Source organism: Tursiops truncatus, chromosome X, assembly GCF_011762595.2.
Source record: "Tursiops truncatus isolate mTurTru1 chromosome X, mTurTru1.mat.Y, whole genome shotgun sequence".
Classification (NCBI taxonomy): domain Eukaryota; kingdom Metazoa; phylum Chordata; class Mammalia; order Artiodactyla; family Delphinidae; genus Tursiops; species Tursiops truncatus.
In genome coordinates, this window is record NC_047055.1 from 15,150,023 (window position 1) to 15,171,678 (window position 21,656).

A 21,656-nucleotide genomic window follows, 5' to 3' on the forward strand; every position below is an offset into this window, starting at 1 on the left:
GGCGCCCTTCCACTCCACTTCCCCATTGATCCGCTTGCGCCTCTTCTTTTACGCCGTCCGCTCAGCTCCGCCCCTCGCAAAGCGGCAGCGCGGCGGAGGCCCTGCCCCTCGGTACTCGCGGACTGTTTTCCGTGTCGCTTCCCCTTCTTCCCGGCATCCCCGTTTCCGCTTTCTCACGGCTCTTTGGTTTTCCCACCTCTCAGGCGCTTCGCGCCCAGGGGTTCACTGACGTCATCTCTCTGCGCTGCGCGGACACCCGCCGGTGGAGGAAGGAATAGCTCCGCCGCCCTTCGCTTCTTTTGTTGGGCTGCTACTCCTCCGGAGTCATGGCGCCGTCGCTGTGGAAGGGGCTGGTGGGCATCGGCCTCTTTGCCCTAGCCCACGCGGCCTTTTCCGCTGCGCAGCGTAAGTGCCTGATGGACGGCGATCGCTTCCGTGCGGGACTCCGGGGGCGGCGTGTGGGCGCACCCTTGAGGGAGTGTAGGACCGCGTGTCCCGGGAACGGTCATTTGAGACCTTAGAGTTTGGGGTGGCTGTGAGAAGCAGTGCGGGGCTCCCCGGTGGAAGGCTTGGAGTCTGAGTTTGAGAAGAGTGGGGCACCTGGGGTTGCAGCAGGGTTGGAAGTGGGTGTTGGGGAGAGGGCTCAGTACGGGACCGGTGGGCTGCAGGGTAGGCAGAGAGGGGATCTATCCGGGAATCCGGGACAAGTGATGTCAGATCCAGCGTGGGGCTGGCAAAGTTTCAGATCGAGGACCTCGGATGCTCATGGTCCCATGACAACTAGGTGGACAACGTCTTGGGCACTCCTGGGTTGTCCAGGCGGACTGACAAGTTAAATGACCATTTGCCTCAGGGAGGCACTGTGATGCGGGGCAAAGAGCACTGCACTGAGGGGCTGGTTCTTAAAAACTTGCTTTACCGCTAAATCTGTGACCTTGGGCACATCATGTCCCTTCTCTGAGGCTTCACTGAGGTGGATTTTAATTCTTGCACTTTCTATGTCAGAGAGTGATTGGGAAGTTTAAATGAAAAAAAAACAAAAGTGCTTTATCACACATATACAATTGTATTGTCAAGAGGAAACTTGGAGTCCAGCAGAGGATGCAGTGCAGTGAGACAGCTGATCTGTTTTGAGGTCTACCTTCTCTCCGAGACCAGGAGTTAGCAAACTCTGGCATGTGGGCCAAATGCAACCTCCCTCCTGTTTTTGCCATGAGCTAAGAATGTTTTTAGATTTTTAATTTGTTGGGGGAAAAAAGCAAAAGAATATAATTTTATGATCCATGACAATTATATAAAATCCAGTTTCAGTGTCCATCAGTGAAGTTTTATTGGCACACACCCACGCCCATTCGTTTAGGTATTGTCTGGCTGCTTTCTAAGGGCAAAGTTGAGTAGTTACAATGGAGATAGTAAGGCCTGCAAAGGCTAAAATATTTATTATCTGGCCCTTTACAGGAAAAGTTTGCTGAGCTCTTTCCTAACCTATAGAGCCCATAAGGGCAGGGACAATGTGTATTTTGTTCATTGCTGTAATGTCAGTGCCCAGCACAATGTTCCCAACTAGGTACTCAATAAATTTGTTGAATGAAGGAAAGAAATTCAGAGTTGAACTTTATTTGCTACATTACTTTCCATCTTCAGGAATAAAGTAGCAAATGAAATGTGAATTCCTCAAAGCTCCAATTGTTTTCAAGATAAAACGTTTCGTTCTATTTATTGTACATAATTAAATGATCCAATTATTAAAATTACTCTTTACATACAGGTATTATGACAACATTTGTCTGGCAGAAATTCAGCTTTATTTTTTTAAAATTTATTTTGAAATTTTAGATTTACAGAAAGGTTGCGAAGATAGTACGGAGAGTTACTGTATACCCCTCACTCAGTTTCCCCCATTGGTAACACTTTACATTACTATGTTATAATGTAACAACTAGGAAACTGACATTGGTATACTACTATTAAGTAAAGTCTAGCTTTTATTTGGATTTCACCAGTTTTCCCATTAATGTCTTCTTTCTATTCCAGGAATCAATCCAGGATATCATATTACATTTAGTTGTCATGTTTCCTCAGGCTCCTCTTTCTGTGACAGTTTCTCCAAAGCTCCAATCTTGAATGACAACAATAATAATAGCTAACATTTATTAAGTGCTTACCATGTGCCAGGCACTGAACTAAGCATTTTACGTGTATTATGTAATTCAATACTACCAAAAACCCTGGAAGGTAGATATGATTGTTATTATCGTCTTTGAAAGATGAAGAAATTGAGACATACTGCTAGGAAACTTGTGCAAAATTACAGAGATGATAAATGGTGGGGCTGGGTTTCAAAGACAAGCAGTTGGATTCTAGAGCCTGTGTGCTACACTGCTTGGTAAAATTCAGTCTTGAGTAATTGCTTGAAATTGCGCTGTGCTTAGGTGCTAGAAGGTGCAGTGATGTCCTGAGGGAGTTCAAAGTCAAGTGGAGAAAGAAGTGCATCAAGCAACAATCACCATAAAGTAATATAGATGCTATGCTAAAAGTATGTAAAAATACATGGAGATGGGAGTAGTCATTTTTCAGGGGGTGGGGGGAAGGGGTTAAGAAAGGTACCTAGAGTCTGGCTGATCAAGTGTGGTCTTTAGCCCAGCATCTTGGAAATCATCTGGGAGCTGGTCAGAAATGCAGAAATTCAGACACCCCCACCCCAGATCTATGGAATCAAATCTGCTTTTTAATAAGATCCCCAGGTGATTTGTATGTACATTCATTTTAGAATAGCTTCCCTAGAGGAGATTAGGATACAGTGGTACTGCGTCATTTTCTACAATAGACTTCAGCTGTACAATCTTACTGTCCTAGAGCAAGGAGATAGATGACTGAAGTCCAACCCCTTCATTTTACAGATGAGGAAATGCCCTGCTAAAGCTGGAGTTAGAGTCAGATTAGGCTTCATGCAAAGAAGAAAGGTAGCTGGGAATTGAACAGGCAGTAGGAAGTTAGCCAAAACCTATTTGGGTATTGGTTTGATTTTTCTTTTACACCTGTCCTTATGATGAAACCTGTGAGATAAAGCTTCAGAAATGTCTCTAAACACATTCTCTTTTAAGAGCCAGTGCATGCTCACTCACAATAATTTGAGGTTTTAAGCATGTTATTAAGTAGGGATTGTGCAAGATTCCTCTAGAATTAGGCTTTTGTGTTTTTATGTGAGGTGAGCATGCCTTGTGGCATTTGTCACTGCAGTGGGACCTCTTTATAATCCCCATGTTGGAAAGAGACCAGTATTTACCTTTGAGGCTAATTGTGTCCTGTCAGATTGTGGCAGCGGGCAGCACCCTGGGGTGCCGTGCCATGCTGGTCTTTGCCGTGACGAACTTTGTCATGGCAGAGCTTCTGTCCTGTGTCTCATTTGATCCTCATATTCCCAATTTACAGTTGCAGAAATTTAGGCAGTGAAAAGATAGATACTGTATTTTTTTGATTCTCAGGCACATTCCACCTCCCACTCCTACATTTTAACACTCTGAAATTGAGATACATGTTACAATCCACGAGGGTGTCTTACATTGAATGAGATTACGATAAATTGAAGAGCTGGTATTATGATCTCGGCTTTTCAGCTTCCAAATCCTGATCCTTTTCCTTCATACCTTGCTGCCTCCTGAGGCTAAGGCAGTAGCAGAATTATAATTAAATAATATAAGCAGCAATTGATGTCCCGGAATTTCTCCTATTCCAACACCCCCCAGCATATTGTCTCAGGAAAAACATTTCCATAACAATATTACTTTGTCCATATTATGTGATGGTGGTGCTATTTCAGAGTTGAGATTTTTTGTAGACTTAATTTTTAAATAATTGTGATTTCTTTGACCAGATAGTGAAAGAATTTCAGAGAATTCTAGTTTTCCTGTAGTAATGAAAGAAAAATTATGTTTAGGTATTTCTTCCTCATATTTGCTCACTTTTCACTCTTCTCCTGTTTTATAAGGTGACAAAGCAGGTCATGATGGGAATAAAGTAGTTCAAGATCAGACTGACTGCCTTAGAAGATAGAGGTTTTTGAGGAATCCGAGATTAGCATTACTTTTTGTAGCACATGTCAGTTGCTTCTTTGGTATATAGACTTGCTTGCATTTTAAGAAAAATGGGCTACAGTTTCTTTAATGGTATGCTTCTGGTTTATAGATCGTTCTTATATGCGATTAACAGAAAAAGAAGATGAATCACTGCCAATAGATGTAAGTTGGTCATTTATGTTCCATTAAAATATATATAACCGAATCACTTTGCCATATACCTAAAACTAACACAATATTGTAAATCAACTATACTTCAATAAAAAATTATATATATTTTAAAAATCAGCCACATAGCTTAACATATATTTTAAATTTGTTTTGGTTTTTTATTCTCTTAATTTTCCAGAGATGAAATAGCATATCTGTTATCTACATTTTGTCACTCATTATAAAACCCAAAGATTTGGAAACAAAAGATTTCTGTTTGGTTTCTAGAACTCAGTTTATTTTTTTGGCCATGCCGCGCAGCTTGCAGGATCTCAGTTCCCTGACCAGGGGTCCAACCCGGGCCCCCTGCAGGGGAAGTGTGGAGTCCTAACCACTGGACAGCCAGGGAACTCCCTAGAACTTAGTTTATAATAGTCTTTCTAGAAGTTGCTCTGTCTGTAGTCTGAGATGGACTTAAGTTGATTATTTGACTTTATTTTTTTTTTAGAAAATTCCTTTTATACATAAAGTTTAAAAACAAGTAAAACTAACAAAACATTGTTTAGGGACAGATAAATAGGTGGTAAAACTAAAGAAAAATAGGAAGTGCTTTTTTTTAAAGCTGAAATAATATGTGAACTTCACTCACAGTTTTTTATCTTTATTGGATTTTTGTTTTGTTTTTTTGCCTGCGCCGTGTGGCTTGCGGGATCTTAGTTCCCCGACCAGGGATTGAACCCGTACCCCCTGCAGTGGAAGCATAGAGTCCTAGCCACTGGACTGCTGGGGAATTTCCCCTCCCCCCTTTTTAAAATCTTTATTAGATCTTAAAGAACAAAAGTAGTAAGTTCTTTGTAATAGAATCAACCAGTAAGTGTCAAAAGTAAAACTGACCCCATACAATTAAAAAAAAAAACTGACCCCGTTGCTCACAATTCTACCTCTACTCCCAACAGTTTGGAGTATATCAGTAGTTTAGTTTTCTTCTATGCATAAACAACATTATCTTTGTGTATGTATAGTTTTACATAATCAAAACACAGAGTGTTTCTTTTAAAAAAGTTATGTGTATATATGTATACTTTCATAACTAGCTTTTTATTACTTAACAATTTATCTTGACGTATTTTCATGACAACTCATAGATTTACCACATCCTTGTTAATGATGCCTATGATTGCATTGTATGAAATGGGTCTTGGTACACTGGTGGTGGGGATGTAAACCAGTATAACAGATGACATTAGATTTTAGTTTAGAAAGAGTAATAGCTTGTGGCTAATTTTGACTTTAATTGTCATAATTAAAGACATGGTGGATGTGGCTATTAACTCATTCTCCCATCACCTTTGTTTTGTGGTAGATGCGTGCACACACACACACACACACATATACACACTCATTTATATCTGTTTAAAATAACTTTCTTCTGTTTACAAATGGGAAAATTTGAAAAATACAGAAAATCACAATCAAGAAAATAAAATATGCCTGTAATCCCATGTTGGTTAATATCAAACATTGCAAGTTTTTGCTTGCAGAACCTCTTTGGAAAGCAGTTTCGTATTACCTAATAAAGTTGAATTTGTGTATACTCTACACCAGTGGTTGCACTCCCGTGTGCCAGGAGACATACACAAAGATATCCATCCTGATGTTGTAGAAGTCACAGACAGGAAACAGCCCACATAGCCATCAACAGTAGAATGTATAAATTGTGGGATTTTCGTGTAATGAAATACAATGAAAATGAATGGACTACAACTATGTACTTCAACAGGGAGGAATCTCACCAAAAAAAAAAAGCTCAAATGGGCAAAAGTAAGCAGTGTATGTATTAGAGGTACATACAGAGCTGGTAAAATTATAAATAAAAGCAAGGAACTGATTAATAAACAATTGGGGACAATAGTTAACTGGGAGGGAGGGTGAAGGATATAATTGGAGAGGGGTACCTGGGCCTTGAAAGGTACTGGTAATGTTCTATTTCTTAAGCTAGGTGGTGGCTGAGGGGTGTTCTTTTTATACTCTGTGATATTTAACAATAATACATTAAAACATTCATAGTTGCTCTTAGAAGCTGGTAATAGTTGATAACTGAGTTCTGAATGGCTTGGTACCTGTTTTTGCTATTTGCGCAAAACCCAGAAGTATCTTTGCAGCCGATTCACAGAACTTATAGAAGATACTGTTTTGTCTGAGTCCAAATCATTTAAAGTGAGACTCCTTGATAGGATCTAGAAGAAATACCTGTTAAGAGGCTAGAAAGAGATGGAGAGAAAATTGTAAATTTTTATAATAATATTTGTATGTTGTTTAGTAATTTCAATCTTTATACTCACAGATAGTTCTTCAGACACTTCTGGCCTTTGCAGTTACCTGTTATGGTATAGTTCATATTGCAGGGGAGTTTAAAGACATGGATGCCACTTCAGAACTAAAAAATAAGTAAGTCTTTTCCTTTTCATAGGCATTTAATTTCATGGGGGTTTTGCTTCATTTACATAATTTAAAATCTATGTTTTTTATGGTACATAAAAGTCGGTTTTGTTTTTACATTTCGATTATGCAGTTTGTATGAGTAACGAGGTAAAAAAATTGAGGCAGTGTTTGATGTGACAGGAAAAATGGAAGTTGAATGACAGATGATTGACATTAGAATAAGATGTTATGTTATGGTTTCTTAAATTACTTGTTGGCTGGTTGGATAGATAGGTGGATGGAAATAGATATATAGGAAGATATTCCCTCAGGAATTTTTTCCTTCTTTCTTCCCCACCCGCCTTGCTTCCCCCTCTCCTTCCTCCCTCCCTTCCCTCCCTTCCCTTTTCCTCTTCTTATCCTCTTGACCCAGCTTAATCTTTGGAAGATTAAGAGGTTTTCTGTTTCCTCTATCACTTGAACCTAGTCTGTGACATAAACTCTGCTCTTAGGCCCTTTTCTATCCTTGGACTAAAGTATATTTGTTATTCTGCTTTCTTTTTTTCTCCTATACTACTTCTAAGCTATTTTCATGAGCTTTGCTTGCTTTTCTTTTCTGTATTTCTGAATTGCATAAAATCATCCTTTAGCTTTATTCAATTCCGTCTCTGGACTTTACCCACCTTCTTGATCCTAGAAATTTTAACACAGTATTTCCTTAGAAGAATTCACAATAAACATTTATGTGTTAGAGGAAATTCATCCTCTTTTTACTTTTACTTTTTAATTTACATTTTAAATAGTCACATCTCAGGCTTCCCATTTTATGTTGGGGTATGCTTGGATTTTCAGGCGGGCTGACTTTGAGATTTGAGTTTTTATCAAAAGAAAAGTTCTCTTTCCTTCCAGGAAATTAATATTTAAAAACAAACCAATACCAAAAGCCATACACTTAGGTGCTTGTGAACTTTTTTTTAGATTGCATATATCTCACTGGAAAGATGAAAGGATACTCCACTATCACTACCCACTACAGTTCTTACAAAGAGTCTACCAAGAATCACAGGCAAGGGGCTTAGAAAGAAAGAAGTAAAACAGAATGGCATTAAGTAGGTGGTAGCAAAATACATGAATTTAGTAGGTGGTAGCAAAATATACGAGTTTGGACAACAGCAGGTACAGAAGGGCCAAAAGGAATTTTCCGTTGTACTTGATTCTTGGAAGACAGATCTGTACAATTATCAGATGGCTTGAATAGTGAGGGCCAGGTGAGAATAATCAAAGTTATAATCTATGTACTGTTTTTTTTTTTAAGGACTATTTGGCATGGGCTAGTGTTAGATTTATAGAGGTGATGAAAGTTGAGCGATTATTTGTGTTTTCATAGGCATCTTGGAAGGAATGCCTGAATTAAAAAATTTGAGGGTTTTATGTTGCATTTCCGGGTTTCTTATTTTCCTTGTACAGGAAGAAAGTGAGATACAGTATGTTTACCAATTATAGTCTGATTTTATGGATTTAAACTTAGTTAAAACTATAATCCATAGCAAAATCATAATTTATTAGAAGCCTGCTTATTTTCAAATAAGCTTTTATAAAAGTTTATCTAAAATTGATGCTTTTTTTCTTTTAAGGACATTTGACACATTAAGGAATCACCCATCATTTTATGTATTTAATCATCGCGGTCGAGTACTGTTCCGGCCTTCGGATACAACAAATTCTTCAAACCAAGATGCATTGTCCTCTAACACATCATTGAAGTTACGAAAACTTGAATCACTGCGTCGTTAAGATTTTTACAAATTATAATAACAGAATAGGACAGGACACAGAGCTGGAATATTGGAGTTTGGGGTACAAAACACTCCCCCCCATCAGTATTTATATTGATCTTTCAGACCTAATTGAAAAAGTCTATGACCCTTGTTTATACACTGTTAATCAAATCATTAATGCAATATAAGTTATCTGTGAAATGAGTCTTTGATCTTTCATAGAGAGAGAATTCTTTTTTCATCTAAAACAAATTCACATGTTTTGTAAAAGTCACTGTTTTGAACACATTTCTTTGAAAAATGATGGTTTTGTAATTATTTATTTTCTTAGATTTCTTTTCTTTTGCACTACAGTTTTTAGGATCCTTTTGGAGATAGTGTGACTACTGCATTTTGCAGCGTGAATGATAGTAAAATGGTCTTAAGTTCTTAACAACAAATGGACTTCTCTAAAGAGACCAAAATGGTGACTTATCAGTTTTTCTTATGCCCCCTAAAAAGTGGCTCTGCTTCAGCAGATACTTGCCAGTTTTTAATTTACCCATTACTTCTCACCCTACCCCGCTCCCATATACCTCCTAACATCAGTCTTGTTTCATCCCTTCTCTGGGGTTCTGTGTGCAGCGAGCAATTTTTGTGTCATAAATCCTTTGTCGTAACAGATATACTTAACGAACTCAGCTTGCTGTAAAGCTACTTGTGTTCTCTTCATTTATTGGTAAAAAATGTCCCGAATTGATCATGTAGTGTAAGAATAGTTGAAGATAGACCAAAAAGACCATCCATGAATTAATTATCCTGCCTGTGTAGAATAATAGTAATCACTGAGGAAAACTGATTACTTGTCATTAGCCAGTTTAACTTATTCAAAATCTGTTATTTTATTGCATACTAATGAATTACTAAAAATAAAGGAAACCTCATTAAAGGTAGACTTCAACAGAATTGGGCCAAATATGTTTTAAATATTTGGAACTCATGTCTTTAAAAATAATTAAGGTCATTGAAGAAATTGTTTCATAGCTTCTGATTTGTTTTCCATCTTCATTGTATGTTGCTGAAGGTGAGGATGAGGGTACAGAGAAGAATTTTTTTAGAAACAATAATTTCAGTTTTAGGGGAATTTGGCTAGCTCTTTGATCTGCAGGAAGCTTAACATTTCTACATTTCTTCGTAGAAAACATTGCTTTTGTTGAATCATACAGGTATGGAAACATTGCTTTTGTTGAATTGTATAGGTATAAAGGGAATAACTGTATGCAGATTTGAAAAGGAAATGTGCTTTAGGCAAGAGTCATGAGATGTCCTTATCCTTGAAGGCATTTTTTCCTATTAGTAATGAACCTCAGCTCTTCTCTTCTGCCTGGTAACACAGCCTGAAGTACAAGATTATTTTGTCATCGGGTTTTTATTCATTGTTTAATTTTGTTTTGCCAACCCAATCTGTCTGTGGAACACTGACTCTGCTCTCTAAGGAGAACAAAGTTAGAAATCTGTTGAAAACCTAAAATAATTTAGAAATGAGTTTAAAATGTGAAGTCAGGGGTTAAAGTGGTTGTATTTAAATCAGAGCAGTGTATGAGAAACAAGCTCCTTACATCAGGCCTGTGTACCGTTTCCTCAGGTATGACTTGATTCGCAAGAGCGTCTTATTTTCTTCTCTTTGGGGGCCTGTCTTCCTTTCCTAATATGTTTTAATAATAACTTTACTGAGGTATAATTCACATACCTTACCATTCACCCATTTAAAGGGTACAATTCACTGGTGTAATATATTCATGAAGTTGTGCAACCATGATCGCAGTGAATTTGAGAACATTGCCATCAGCCCAGAAAGAAACCCTGTGCCCTTTAGCGGTTACCTGTCTTTTTCCCCCAATGCCTCCCAGCCACTAATCTACTTTCTGTCTCTGTAGATGTGTCTATTCTGGTCACTTAATATGAATGGATTCCTGCAGTATCTGGGCTTTCATGACTGGCTTCCCAAATATGGTTTTGTTCTATGTGGAGTGAGAATTTCTCCTCTTGAGAACTGATTGCTGTAAAAGGAAGTGGTTTGTAAAAATCAGTAGATGTAAGGAGGGAGGGTCACATACCTAACAGGTTTCTCAGTCTGTCTTATGCTGAATAGTTTTTTCTCAGAACCAAGCATTCATGATATGTTACTACTTATAATATTTTTGTCTAGTCTCTAGAATGGGTATTGATATGGATAGCCCAGTCAGGAAAGTCCTGCTAAATATGATGCCAAATAACGTGGCAAATAATTGACATAGCAGTCTTCAGTTGTGTCTAATTTTGCTAGGAGCTTGTATACCTCTGATCAGGTGAGCTTCCCAAATTTTTTCTTTAATTTCCTCCAATGAATTTATGCTGTCTTTTAAAAGTAGGTACCATAGGATTTGGGTGATTTGGGTGCTTCATAACAGCGCTAAATGGATTAAGTTCAGAATTCTATTTATACTACTATGAGGCAGTACTAAGGTAGCCAAAAATGTAGTCATGCGAGCTAGTTAAGCCTGCAGTTGACTGTGATTTCAGTGACATTCAGAAGTGTGTACTGTTGAAGGCTCTCTAGAATATCGGAAGACTTAATGACCAGGGAACCAGCCAAATGCTATGGCCCTAGTGGGCCAGCTGCAGAAAATGCAGATTGGTGAATTAGAGACTGTGATGCTCTGTAACTCCCTAATGATTGTTTTCTAAGCATTGTGGCTTATTTTTGAGTGGCATGACAGCATCCCCCTGGTTGTATGTGGCCTGTTTCCATGATGTACTGAGTAGTGTTGTTTGTTGTGAGCATCGATGCCTGTAACACCAAGCTAAACACAGTCTTTTGGATATGTTTCCTCTCTTTAAATGACCTTGCCCTGTCCAATAAATAAATGATTGTCTCACCCTGTTTTTGGTAGTGGTTTTTTTTTTGTTTTGTTTTGTTTGTTTGTTTGTTCGTTTTACTTTTAATCTCATTTTCTTCTGTTTCTCTGTCCCCAGAAAAACGTAAGATCTAATTTTAATGACTGTATTTTTTCCAGTGTGATGCTGTTTTACTAAATTCAGTGGATACTTTACTTTTCATTGTACATGTAAAGTCTTACTGCAATTTTATGTTTTTTTAGAGTTGAAATAGAATGTGTAATCTCATTTATATTTATATTTATGAATTATCGAATGCCCTTTGGAGTATAAGAATATTGGTCTTTGAGTAGCAGTGTCTAAGCGTTCCAGCACAAATGTGTTGTATAGCCAAACTGCCATGACAAAATGGGAATTTATACTTAACAGGAAATCATTATGATTAAAGCATCAGGGGACAAATCTAAAGTTTAATGGAAATCCAAGAGGAAGTTCTGGTTCACAAAGCTTGGCGTTTATCTGCAGTATTTTGAAAGATAGCACTACTAGTATTCAAATCTACACAGGAATATCTCAAACTAACCTACTAATCAAGTATTCTTTTAAAAGGAAAAAAAGAAAGATAATATATGCACATGGCAAAAACCCCAGATGGTACAGAAAGGCATGAGGTTAAAACCTGCTCCCTTCCCTCCTCCTAATACCTCTCTCCAAAGGTCACCAGCTTTAAGTGTCTTGTATATTCTTTCAGGAAAAACGTTATTTGCCAGCAAATATATACTTAAAAAGTTTTTACATTAATGGAATCAGACTGTATACACTCTTCTGTACCTTGCTTTTTTTGCTACCTGTGTCTTATAAGATCTTTCTGTATAAGTATGTACAGAAATACCTCATTCTTTTTAATGACTATGTGGTATTCTAATATATGATGTGTAATAAATGTTCAAACATTTATGGGCTTTCAGGTTGTTGGCAATGTTTTACTATTGCTAAACCATATTGCAGTGAACTTACTTGTACATATAATGAGATTAAACTAACAAGGTTACTTCCTAGCAATAGAATTGCTGGGTCAAAGGATAGTTTTCATTTTCAGGTCAGTAGTTGTTGCCAAACTGATCTCCAGAAATCTTTGCCCAATTATGCTTCCACATATAATGTATAAGAATAATTATTTATGAGGCTTTTGCCAATACTGGGCCCTCAACTTTTTAAAATTTGATCATGTGAAAGTGAATAAATGGTATTTTGCATCTTAATGAAGTTATAATGCATTTTAACGAAGGAGATGGAACACACTTTCATGTTTATTGGTTACTTATATTTCATTTCCTGTGAACTGTGTGGTCATGTTCTGTTTTCTATTAGATGGTTTGTTTTTTATTAGTTTGTATGAGCTCTTTGTAAGCTAAGAAAATTGGTCCGTTGTCATATGTTTAATAATATTTTCCTGAGTTTTATTTATTTATGTAGTTAAACTTATCAGTCTTTATGGCTTCTGGGATTTGTGCCTTGCTTTAGAAAGGCCTTCTTTACATTTAAGAATAAATTTAATGTATTTTTCCAGTACTTTTAAGTTTTTTTTTTAACCTTTAAATCTTTGCTTCATTTGGAATTTATTTAGGTGGAAGGAGTGAGGTAAGAATTCAAGATTTTTCTCTTCCAAATAGCTATCTGGTTATCCCAACCCTATTTGTTGACTTTTTTCCACATTGATTTGAAAAACCATCCCTCATACATTGTTTCCATATATATGTAGATTTGTTTCTGAACTCTGCAGTCTTTTGCAAAGATTACCAGTCTTCTAAGTTATTACGCATTTTCATATTTGGCATAGCTAGTCCATACCACAATATTATTTCAGGATTTTTTTTCCCAGTTATTCTTGCATGTTTATATTTCTAGATGAACTTTAGTATCATTTTATCCAATTCTAAAATCCTATTGATATTTTTCCTAAAATTTTATTTTGAAAAATTTCAAACTTACAGAAAGTGTGAAAGAATAGTTTGATGAGTGCCAAAATACTTTTCATTTAGATTCACCATTCCTAACATTTTGTTACTTTTGCTTTTGTTCTCTCCAAATGTGCCTCTTTCAAACCCCTCCTGAATTGTTTGTGGTGAGTTACAGACTTCATCATCACACTTCATCACATCATGACGTTCCTAAATATGTCAGCATGCCTCTCCTATGAGAGTGAAGACATTTTCCCATTTAACCACAATACCATTCTCACACTTAAGGAAAGGATGAACCATCTAATCTATTCAAATTTACCCATGCATCCCCAGAATGACTTTTATAGCTGCCCCCACCAAGGTTCACAAATTACATTGGTTAGTTTGTCTCTCTAGTCTCTTTTAAATAGTCCTTCTACCTCCTTTTTAAAATGGTATTTTCTAAATAAACTTATTTTTTAGAACTGTTTTAGATTTACAGAAAAATTGGGAAGATGGTGCAGAAAATTCCCACATAGCCCGCCTCAGTTTCACCACTGGTTAACATGTTAGCATGGTACATTTGATAACAATCCTTGAACAGGTATTGCTACATTATTTTTAACTGGAGTTAATGTTCGGATTTCCTTAGTTTTTACCAAATGCCCTTTTTGTGTTCCAGGATTCCATCCAGGATACCACATTGCATTTTTAAATTTCATTTTTAAATATTTATTTATTTATTTGGCTGTGCCGGGTCATTTAGCTGCGATGTCTTCTTAGGCTTCTCCTTGGCTGTGACAGTTTTTTAGACTTTCCTTATTTCTGGTGACCTTGACAGTTTTGAGGAATACTGGTCAGGTATTTTTGTACAATGTGCCTCTACTGGGATTTGTCCAGTGTTTTTTACCATTATTAGACCTGGATTAGGTGTGCCATTGTTCTCATACCCAGGGCATACGTTTATTAACATGAATTATAAATGTTGATTTTTTTTTTTTTTTTTTGGCTGCGCCACGCAGCTTGCAGGATCTTAATTCCCCAACCAGGGATTGAACCTGGGCCATGGCAGTGAAAGCGCGGAGTTCAAACCAATGGACTGCCAGGGAATTCCCTGTTGATGTTATTCTTGATCACCTAAAGCAGTGTTTGTCGGGTTTCTCCATTGTAGAGTTACCCTTTCCATACTGTCCTCTTTGGAAAGAAGTCGCTGTGCACAGCCCACACTTAGGGAGTAGGGAGTTATGCTTCACCTTCTTGAGGATGGAGTATCTACATCAATTATTTGGAATTCTGCACGGGAGGTATGTCTCTTCTCCCCCACTTGTTAATTTATTCAATATTTTATTTATATGAGTTTGGCTCATGGATATTAATTTATTTTGTACTCTGGGTTATCATGTAATACTACTTCATTTTGTTGCTGAAATTGTTCCAGTTTTGAACATTGGTAGCCGTTTCATTTGACTCTTGTGTCCCTTTGACATCACTCCCTTTGACATCACTCCCATTACTGTGGATTTTTTCCCCAGCATTTCTTACTTTCTGGCACTACGAGATGTTCCAGGCTCATCTTGTATATTTCCTTCCCCAGTCCTAGAGTCAGCCTTTTCTCCAAGGAACCTGGTTCTTTTTATTGGAGAATGGTATTAGAAACCAAGATCTGGGCCCTAGTTGTGCTCAGTTGCTCCTGGGGTTTTGTCTCTTCAAGGCCCTTCCAGCTAACAGGGCAAGGAAATATATGGGTGTGTACTAACCTGTGCCTATACACATATGTATAAATATTCCTATATGTAACATCTGTATTTCTATTAAGTGAAACACAAGTTCTTACTGATGTTTGATCCACCACATGTATCATTCTAACCTCCTCCCCTTGCTTATCTGTAAACCACCCCAACACTGAGAGACCTGGTTCCTACCGTCTGCTACCCACTTACTTGAATTGTTTAATTCCAGTATACAAGTGCAGTGTTTTCAGAATTGTTAACACGTATTCCCATGGGAAACAACTTTTTCAACCAAAGCACAGTGATTGTGTAAGGTTTTTTTTGCCATTCGTTTTATAGACTCCACTCATTTCCAAAGTTACTTAGGTCAGCACATTTCCTCCCCACTCTCTTCAGTACGTTTGTTTCAAAAATTTGTAATAGATTGTTTTGTCACATTCTGCATTCTATCCTGGGATTCCCCTGACCTAAATGATTTTTTAAAATATACATCAAGTTTCACTTTTTGTGATCTAAAGTTCAGTGGGTTTTGACAAATCCATGTGTTATGTATCCACAATTGCATTATCATATAGAATAAATTCACAGCCCTAAAAATCCCTTCTGCTTCACACGTTCAACCTCCTCCTTCCCCTGAGCCCCTGTTCACCACTGATCTTTTTATTGTCTCCATGGTTTTGCCTTTTCCAGAGTGTCATATAGTTGGAGTTATACCGTATGTAGCCTTTTCAGACTGGCTTCTTTCACTTAGCAATATGCATTCAAGTTTCCTCCATGTCTCTCTGTGGCTTGATAATTCATTTTTTAAATCTCTGAATAATAGTTTCTTGTATAGATGTTCCACAGTTTGTTTATCCATCACCTGTTGAAAGACATTTCCAGGTTTTGATGATTACGAATAAACACTCACATGCAGGTTTTTTGTGTGGACCTATTTTTTCAAATTAGTTGGGTAAATACCAAGGTGCATGACTGCTAGATCATATGGTAAGATTATGTTCAGCTTTATAAGAAATTGCCAAGCTGTCTTCCAAAGTGGCCTTACCAATTTTGCATTCCCATCAGCAATGAATGACTTCCTGTTACTCTGCATCCACGCCAGCAATTGGTATTGTCAGGTTTCAAATTTTAGCTATTGTAGTAGATGTGTAGTGATATTTTAATTTACAGTTCCCTAATGACAAAGGATGTTGAGCATCTTTCATATGTTTATTTGCCATCTGTATTTCTCTTTTGGAGAAGTATCTGTTTAGATCTTTTGCTTAATTTTGAAATCCGGTTGTTTTCTTACTGTTGCATTTTAAGAGTTCTTTGTATATTTTGAATACAAGTCCTTTACAGATACGTGTTTCGCAAATATTTTCTCCCAGTCCATGGTTTGCCTTTTCATTCTCATAACAATGTCTATCACAGAGAAATTTTTATTTTACTACAGTCCAACTTATCAATTTTCTCTTTCATGTATCAGGCTTTTGGTATTAAATTTAAAAGCTCATTTCCAAACCCAAAGCCATCTAGATTTTCTCTTATGTTTTCTTACAGAAGTTTTATTGTTTTTTATTTTAAATTTAGGTCTATGATTCCTTTCTAGCTAATGTTTGTGAAAGATATAAGATGTGTCTAGGTTTTTTTTCTTCATACAGACACCCAATTGTTACAACACCATTTGTTGAAAAGACTCTGCTTTCTCCATTGAATTGCCTTTGCTCCTTTGTCAAAAATAGGTCAACTATATATGTGTGGGTCTATTTCTGGGCTGTCTACTCTATTCCGTTAATCTACATGTCTACTCTTACCAATACCACACTGTCTTGATTACCGTAGCTTTACACTAAGTCTTAAATTTGGGTAGTGTGAGCCCTCCATCTTTGTCCTTATTTGTCAGTATTACATTGGCTATTCAGGATCTTTCATCTTTTTCTATAATCTTTAGAGTCAGTTTGTCGATATCTACAAAACAATTTGCTGGGATTTTGATTGGGATTGCTTTGAATCTATAGATCACATTGGAAAGAATTGACATCTTAATAATATTGAATCTTCCATTTTGTGAACATGGAATATCTCTACATTCATATGGATCTTGTAGTTTTTCACACGGAGATCCTGTACATATTTTGTTTGATTTATATGTATTTCATTATCTTGGTGCTATTGTAAATGGTATTCTTTTTTAAATTTCAAATTCCAGTAGTCATTGTTGGCATTTAGGAAAGCAATTGACTTTTGTATATTAACCTTGTATCTTACTCCTTTTTATCATTATTTTAAAAATTCAGGAATGGATCTTGAATTTTGTCAAATGTAATTTTGGTATTTATTGAGATAGTCATGTGTTGTTTTCTCCTTTTACCTATTACAATGGTGAATTATAAGAATAGACTTTCAAATGTTGACCCAGTTTTGCATTCATGGGATGAAACGAATATCCATTAAAGATAACAGCGTGCTAGGATTTTTGGTTTTTATGATTTTCTTTAATGTTAACCCTGCCTTTATAATACTTTCTTTAAACCACATGTTCACTACTGAAACTAGATTTCTGCTAAAAGTTGGGTTATTTCTTCCTTTGTTATTAAGGGTACTGACTTCTTTCTCTGCCGTAATTTATATGCCTTTTTTTTTTTGCAGTCAAACATTTTATAATGTAGTATTTGGTTCATACAAAAATGTATGGAGCATATATGTAAGCTGAAACTTAACAAAAGGGACTTGCGTAAGCTCACATCAAACTTAAGAACAGGAGCATTACCAATACTATTGCATCAACCTTTTCTGTTATGTTTAGTGGGCTTTTTTGTGTGTCCTCTTTAAGAAATATTTTCCTATTTTTGAAGTCTTAAAGATATTCTTTTCTAACTTCTTCTAAAGTCTTAATTTTTCTTTCACATTTAAGTACTTAATCAATCTGAAATTTTTTTGTATATGGTGTGAGGAAGAGATCCAATTGTATTATTTTTCACATAGATTGCCAATTGTCTCAGCACCATATGCTGCAAAAAGAAAGTCTAGTCTTTCCCCAGCGATCTTCGATGACACCCCTGAAATGTATCACATTCCCATATATGCATGAGACTATTTCTGGGCTCTGCTATTCTATATCATTGTTCAGCTCGTGTACCTCTGCATCTATATCACACTGTCTTTATTACTAAAGGTTAATAATAATAAGTCTTGAGATAGTAAGGCAGATCCCCCTAATTTGTTCTTCTTTGTGTTTGTCTTGGCTATTCTTGGGCATTTACTTTTCCATATAGATTTTAGAATCAGCTTGTCAAGTTCCATGAAAAACTATTGGAATTTTGATTGTAAGTGTGTTAGATTTATACATTAAATTGAGGGGCAGAGGAAGTGGACACTGAGTCTTCCTACCTATGTGTAGACCTTGCTTTAAGTCTTCTCTGGTATCTTTCAATAAAATTTTATAATTGTCTGCTATTATTAGACATGTTTAGTTACATTCATTCCATACATACACACACACATTCTCTCTATATTTCATATATGCTATATATATTTCTATATATATATCTCTTTAATATTTATTTATTATATAATCTTGCTAATTTTAGTAATAGCTTAAAAAACTTACATTTCCTGAATTTCTTGTTGCTGTTATATAGAAATAGTTAATTTTTATGTGTTGATTTTATATCTATTCTCTTTGTCAAATTCTTTGTCTGTAGACAACTTTGAGTTTTAAGTTTAGCCAGATAACTTATTTACCTTTTATTGTCTTAGGGTGCAAGCTAGGGATTCTTGGAGTGCAGTGTTGAATAGAAGTGGTTGACATCCCTGTCTTGATCTTGCAAGGAGTACTTCTAATTTTTCACAACTAGGAATAATGTACACTATAGATTTCTGGTAGATTCACTTCTTAACAAATGCTTTTAATTTTGTCCTCATGAATAGTTGTTGCATTTTATCGCTTGTGTTTTCTGCATTGATTAAGATGATTGTATGACTCTCCTCCTTTATTTGTTAATACAGTGTGCTGGTTATTCATTTCTTGCCTCTCAGCTCCAAATTAATCTGTTTGGTCTGATCTGTGGAAATGGTGGGTTCCTTTAATTTTTGTTTTTTCTTCTTCTTGTAACAGTTGTCACAGAAGTTTGTCTGTAGAGGGCGCCAGAGACATTGTAAGGGGAAAGTTTTGCTTCTGGGTCCTGGGTTGCTGGCACAGAGGGTTCCTGCTGGGCACCAGGCTTCTCCAATGCCAGGCCCTGCACTGCACAGAGCTTCTCCACTGCCAGGCTGGTGCAGGGCATAGTGGCCAGCAGCACTCGATGGCCAGCAGCTTCCCTTGAAACTCTCTCAGGCAGTAGTATACATCAGACTGCTTCTGGTGAGACATCTCTGTATACAACATTCTCAGATACCCCAGAGGCAGATTTCTAGAAATTTCCACTGGTGTGGTACCACAACTTTACTGCCATTCTCTGAGTTGCTTCTAGTTTCCTTCAACAAGGTCAGGATTTCAACCCTTGGGCAGGGGTAATACTTTTCCTTGGGTGCTTTACCCTGCAAGGGGGCTCTTTCTTGTGTGTTCTCAGTCTAGGGGGTGGTACTATTCCTTGGGCGATCTATCTCAACCCTGGGAGGGGGAACTGTTCCTTCGGTACTATAGATCAGCCATGGGGTGGGGGGACTCTTCCTTGGGTGACTATCTCTCTCACTGTGGGAGAACTTTCCCTCGGGCACTGTCTCTCAGCCATGTTGATGAGGGGGCTTTCCTTGAGCGCTCTCTTTCAGTCCATTGAGGAGGACCTCTTTCTTGGGTGATTATCTCAGCCAAGATAATGGCTGGGGGAGGACTTTCCTGCGGGTGCTCCCCATCTCAGCTATGCTGGGGGAAAGGGTTTTCCTTGCTTGCTTATCAGCCATGTAGTGGGGAGTCTCTTCCTTGATTGCTCCATCTCAGCCCTGGGTTTGGGGCAGTTTCTTAGATTTGGGGAGGAACTCTACTTTGGGTGCTTTATATTAGCCCTGGGGCGGGGGCTCTTCCTTGGATGCTCTATCCTTGCCATGGGTGGGAGGTGCTTGAGTGCCCTGTCTCAGCCCCATGGCAGGGAGGAGCTCTTCCTAGGGCCTTCTATCTCAGTAGTGTTAAAGGAGGGGCTTGCCCTTGGGTGTTTGATCTCAGCCCCAGCCAAAGGGATTCTTCCTTGGGTGCTTCATCTCTAATCCCAGAGGGTGGGTTTGTGGCACCACAAAAATTCTTTGCCACACATTGAGTCACAGCTGGGTCTCTCCAACAAGAACTGGATTTCAACCCTTTTGGAGGGGAGTATTTTCCCCTTACGTTCCCTCTAAGCCCTGGAGAGGACTTTTCATTGGGTACTCTATTTCAGCCAAGTTATGACACTCTTTCTTGGGTGTTTATGTCAGTACTGGAGGAGGAAGTTTCCTTGGGGACCCTATCTCAGCTATGCAGTAGCAGAGCGTTCCTTGGGAGCTGTTATCTCAGCCCTGGTGGGGGCATTTCTTTGGGTGCTCTAACTGTCCTGGGAGTGGTACTTTCCCTTGAGTGTTCTTTCTAAGCCCTGAAGGGTGGCTCTTCTTTGGAGCTCTATCTCAGTCCTGGCAGGGATGGGAGAGGCACATTATATCTGTACTCATGGAAGAGACCATTGGTATTAAGGTACAGAACATGCAATAATGCTTGTCTAACAAAAACTAGATATAATTGTATTCCATCTACCCCAATCCTTAGTTAATTAGATTTTTCCTTAATCTTTCCGTGCCTTGGTTTCCTCATTTATAACAATGAAGATGGTAATCACGCCTAACTCATAGGGTTCTGCAGAGGATTAAGTGAGTTAATAGATGTAAAACATTTAGAATTGTACCTGGCAGGTAGTAAGTGCTCAATGAAATGTTTTCACCCTCTTTGGACTCTTCTATTATGGGAAATGCAAACATTCTTTATCATGACTCTATTCAAATAATGGGGGGAGGACGTAGTCTTTGTTATCCTTGGATGCTAACAGCTTAAGGATGGCCTTCTATACTTCTGATCCTTATCCCCCAACATTGAAAAGTCCCCCCCACCGATCCAGCACCTAGGTGGGCATATTTGAATCTCCTTGTGTTTGGGGGTGAGGGGACTTACATTTTCAAACCACCCGACCCTTCACCATCTATGTGTAGCACTGGGTAAAGTGGTAATCAGTATTTGTTAATGATGAGTTTAAAGTATAAAAGGACACACACACAAAAGAATGACTTTCTCTAAAAAGGGTTGATGCAGAATGAGTTGTACTTCTTCAATGGGTAATTATGCGTTTGTTCCCTTTTGGTTGATGAGAGCTGCTGTTTCCGCAAACATTCTGATTAATCATGGTTGTACCATGTTTGGCTTTGGTCAACACCTTGCATTTTAACTTCCTTATTTTACTTAAACTGGATTAAAATTAAGTTGCATTTCTGAGAACAGAGTGTTTCTTGGGGGATGGCAAATTTTTGCCCCATGATTAAAATCATATTAATGGTGCAAACGCATGGTTGTATACACATTTGAAGACTTTGAATTTTGTGATGGTGGAATTTTGTGATGGTTGTATTAATGGAATATGTTGATTGATTTTTTTCAGTGAATGATGACTGATGAAGCTGATGACTTTGCTGCAGGACTTGAAAACAAAATGAAAAGTCCTAAAGAACCCAGTAGTCTTTCCTCATCTAAGAGAAGGTAGAGTATGG

General features: G+C 37.6%; 1 protein-coding gene across 1 annotated transcript; it reads left to right on the top strand.

Annotated features, from left to right (window-relative positions):
* The first annotated feature begins 202 nt into the window (after positions 1-202).
* On the top strand, positions 203-11,327 carry MMGT1 (membrane magnesium transporter 1). Its single transcript, XM_004321599.3, has 4 exons — positions 203-405; positions 4,186-4,238; positions 6,571-6,674; positions 8,282-11,327. The coding sequence occupies exons 1-4, from the start codon at positions 327-329 to the stop codon at positions 8,439-8,441; spliced, it is 396 nt and encodes a 131-aa protein (XP_004321647.1). The 5' UTR covers positions 203-326; the 3' UTR covers positions 8,442-11,327.
* Positions 11,328-21,656: the final 10,329 nt, after the last annotated feature.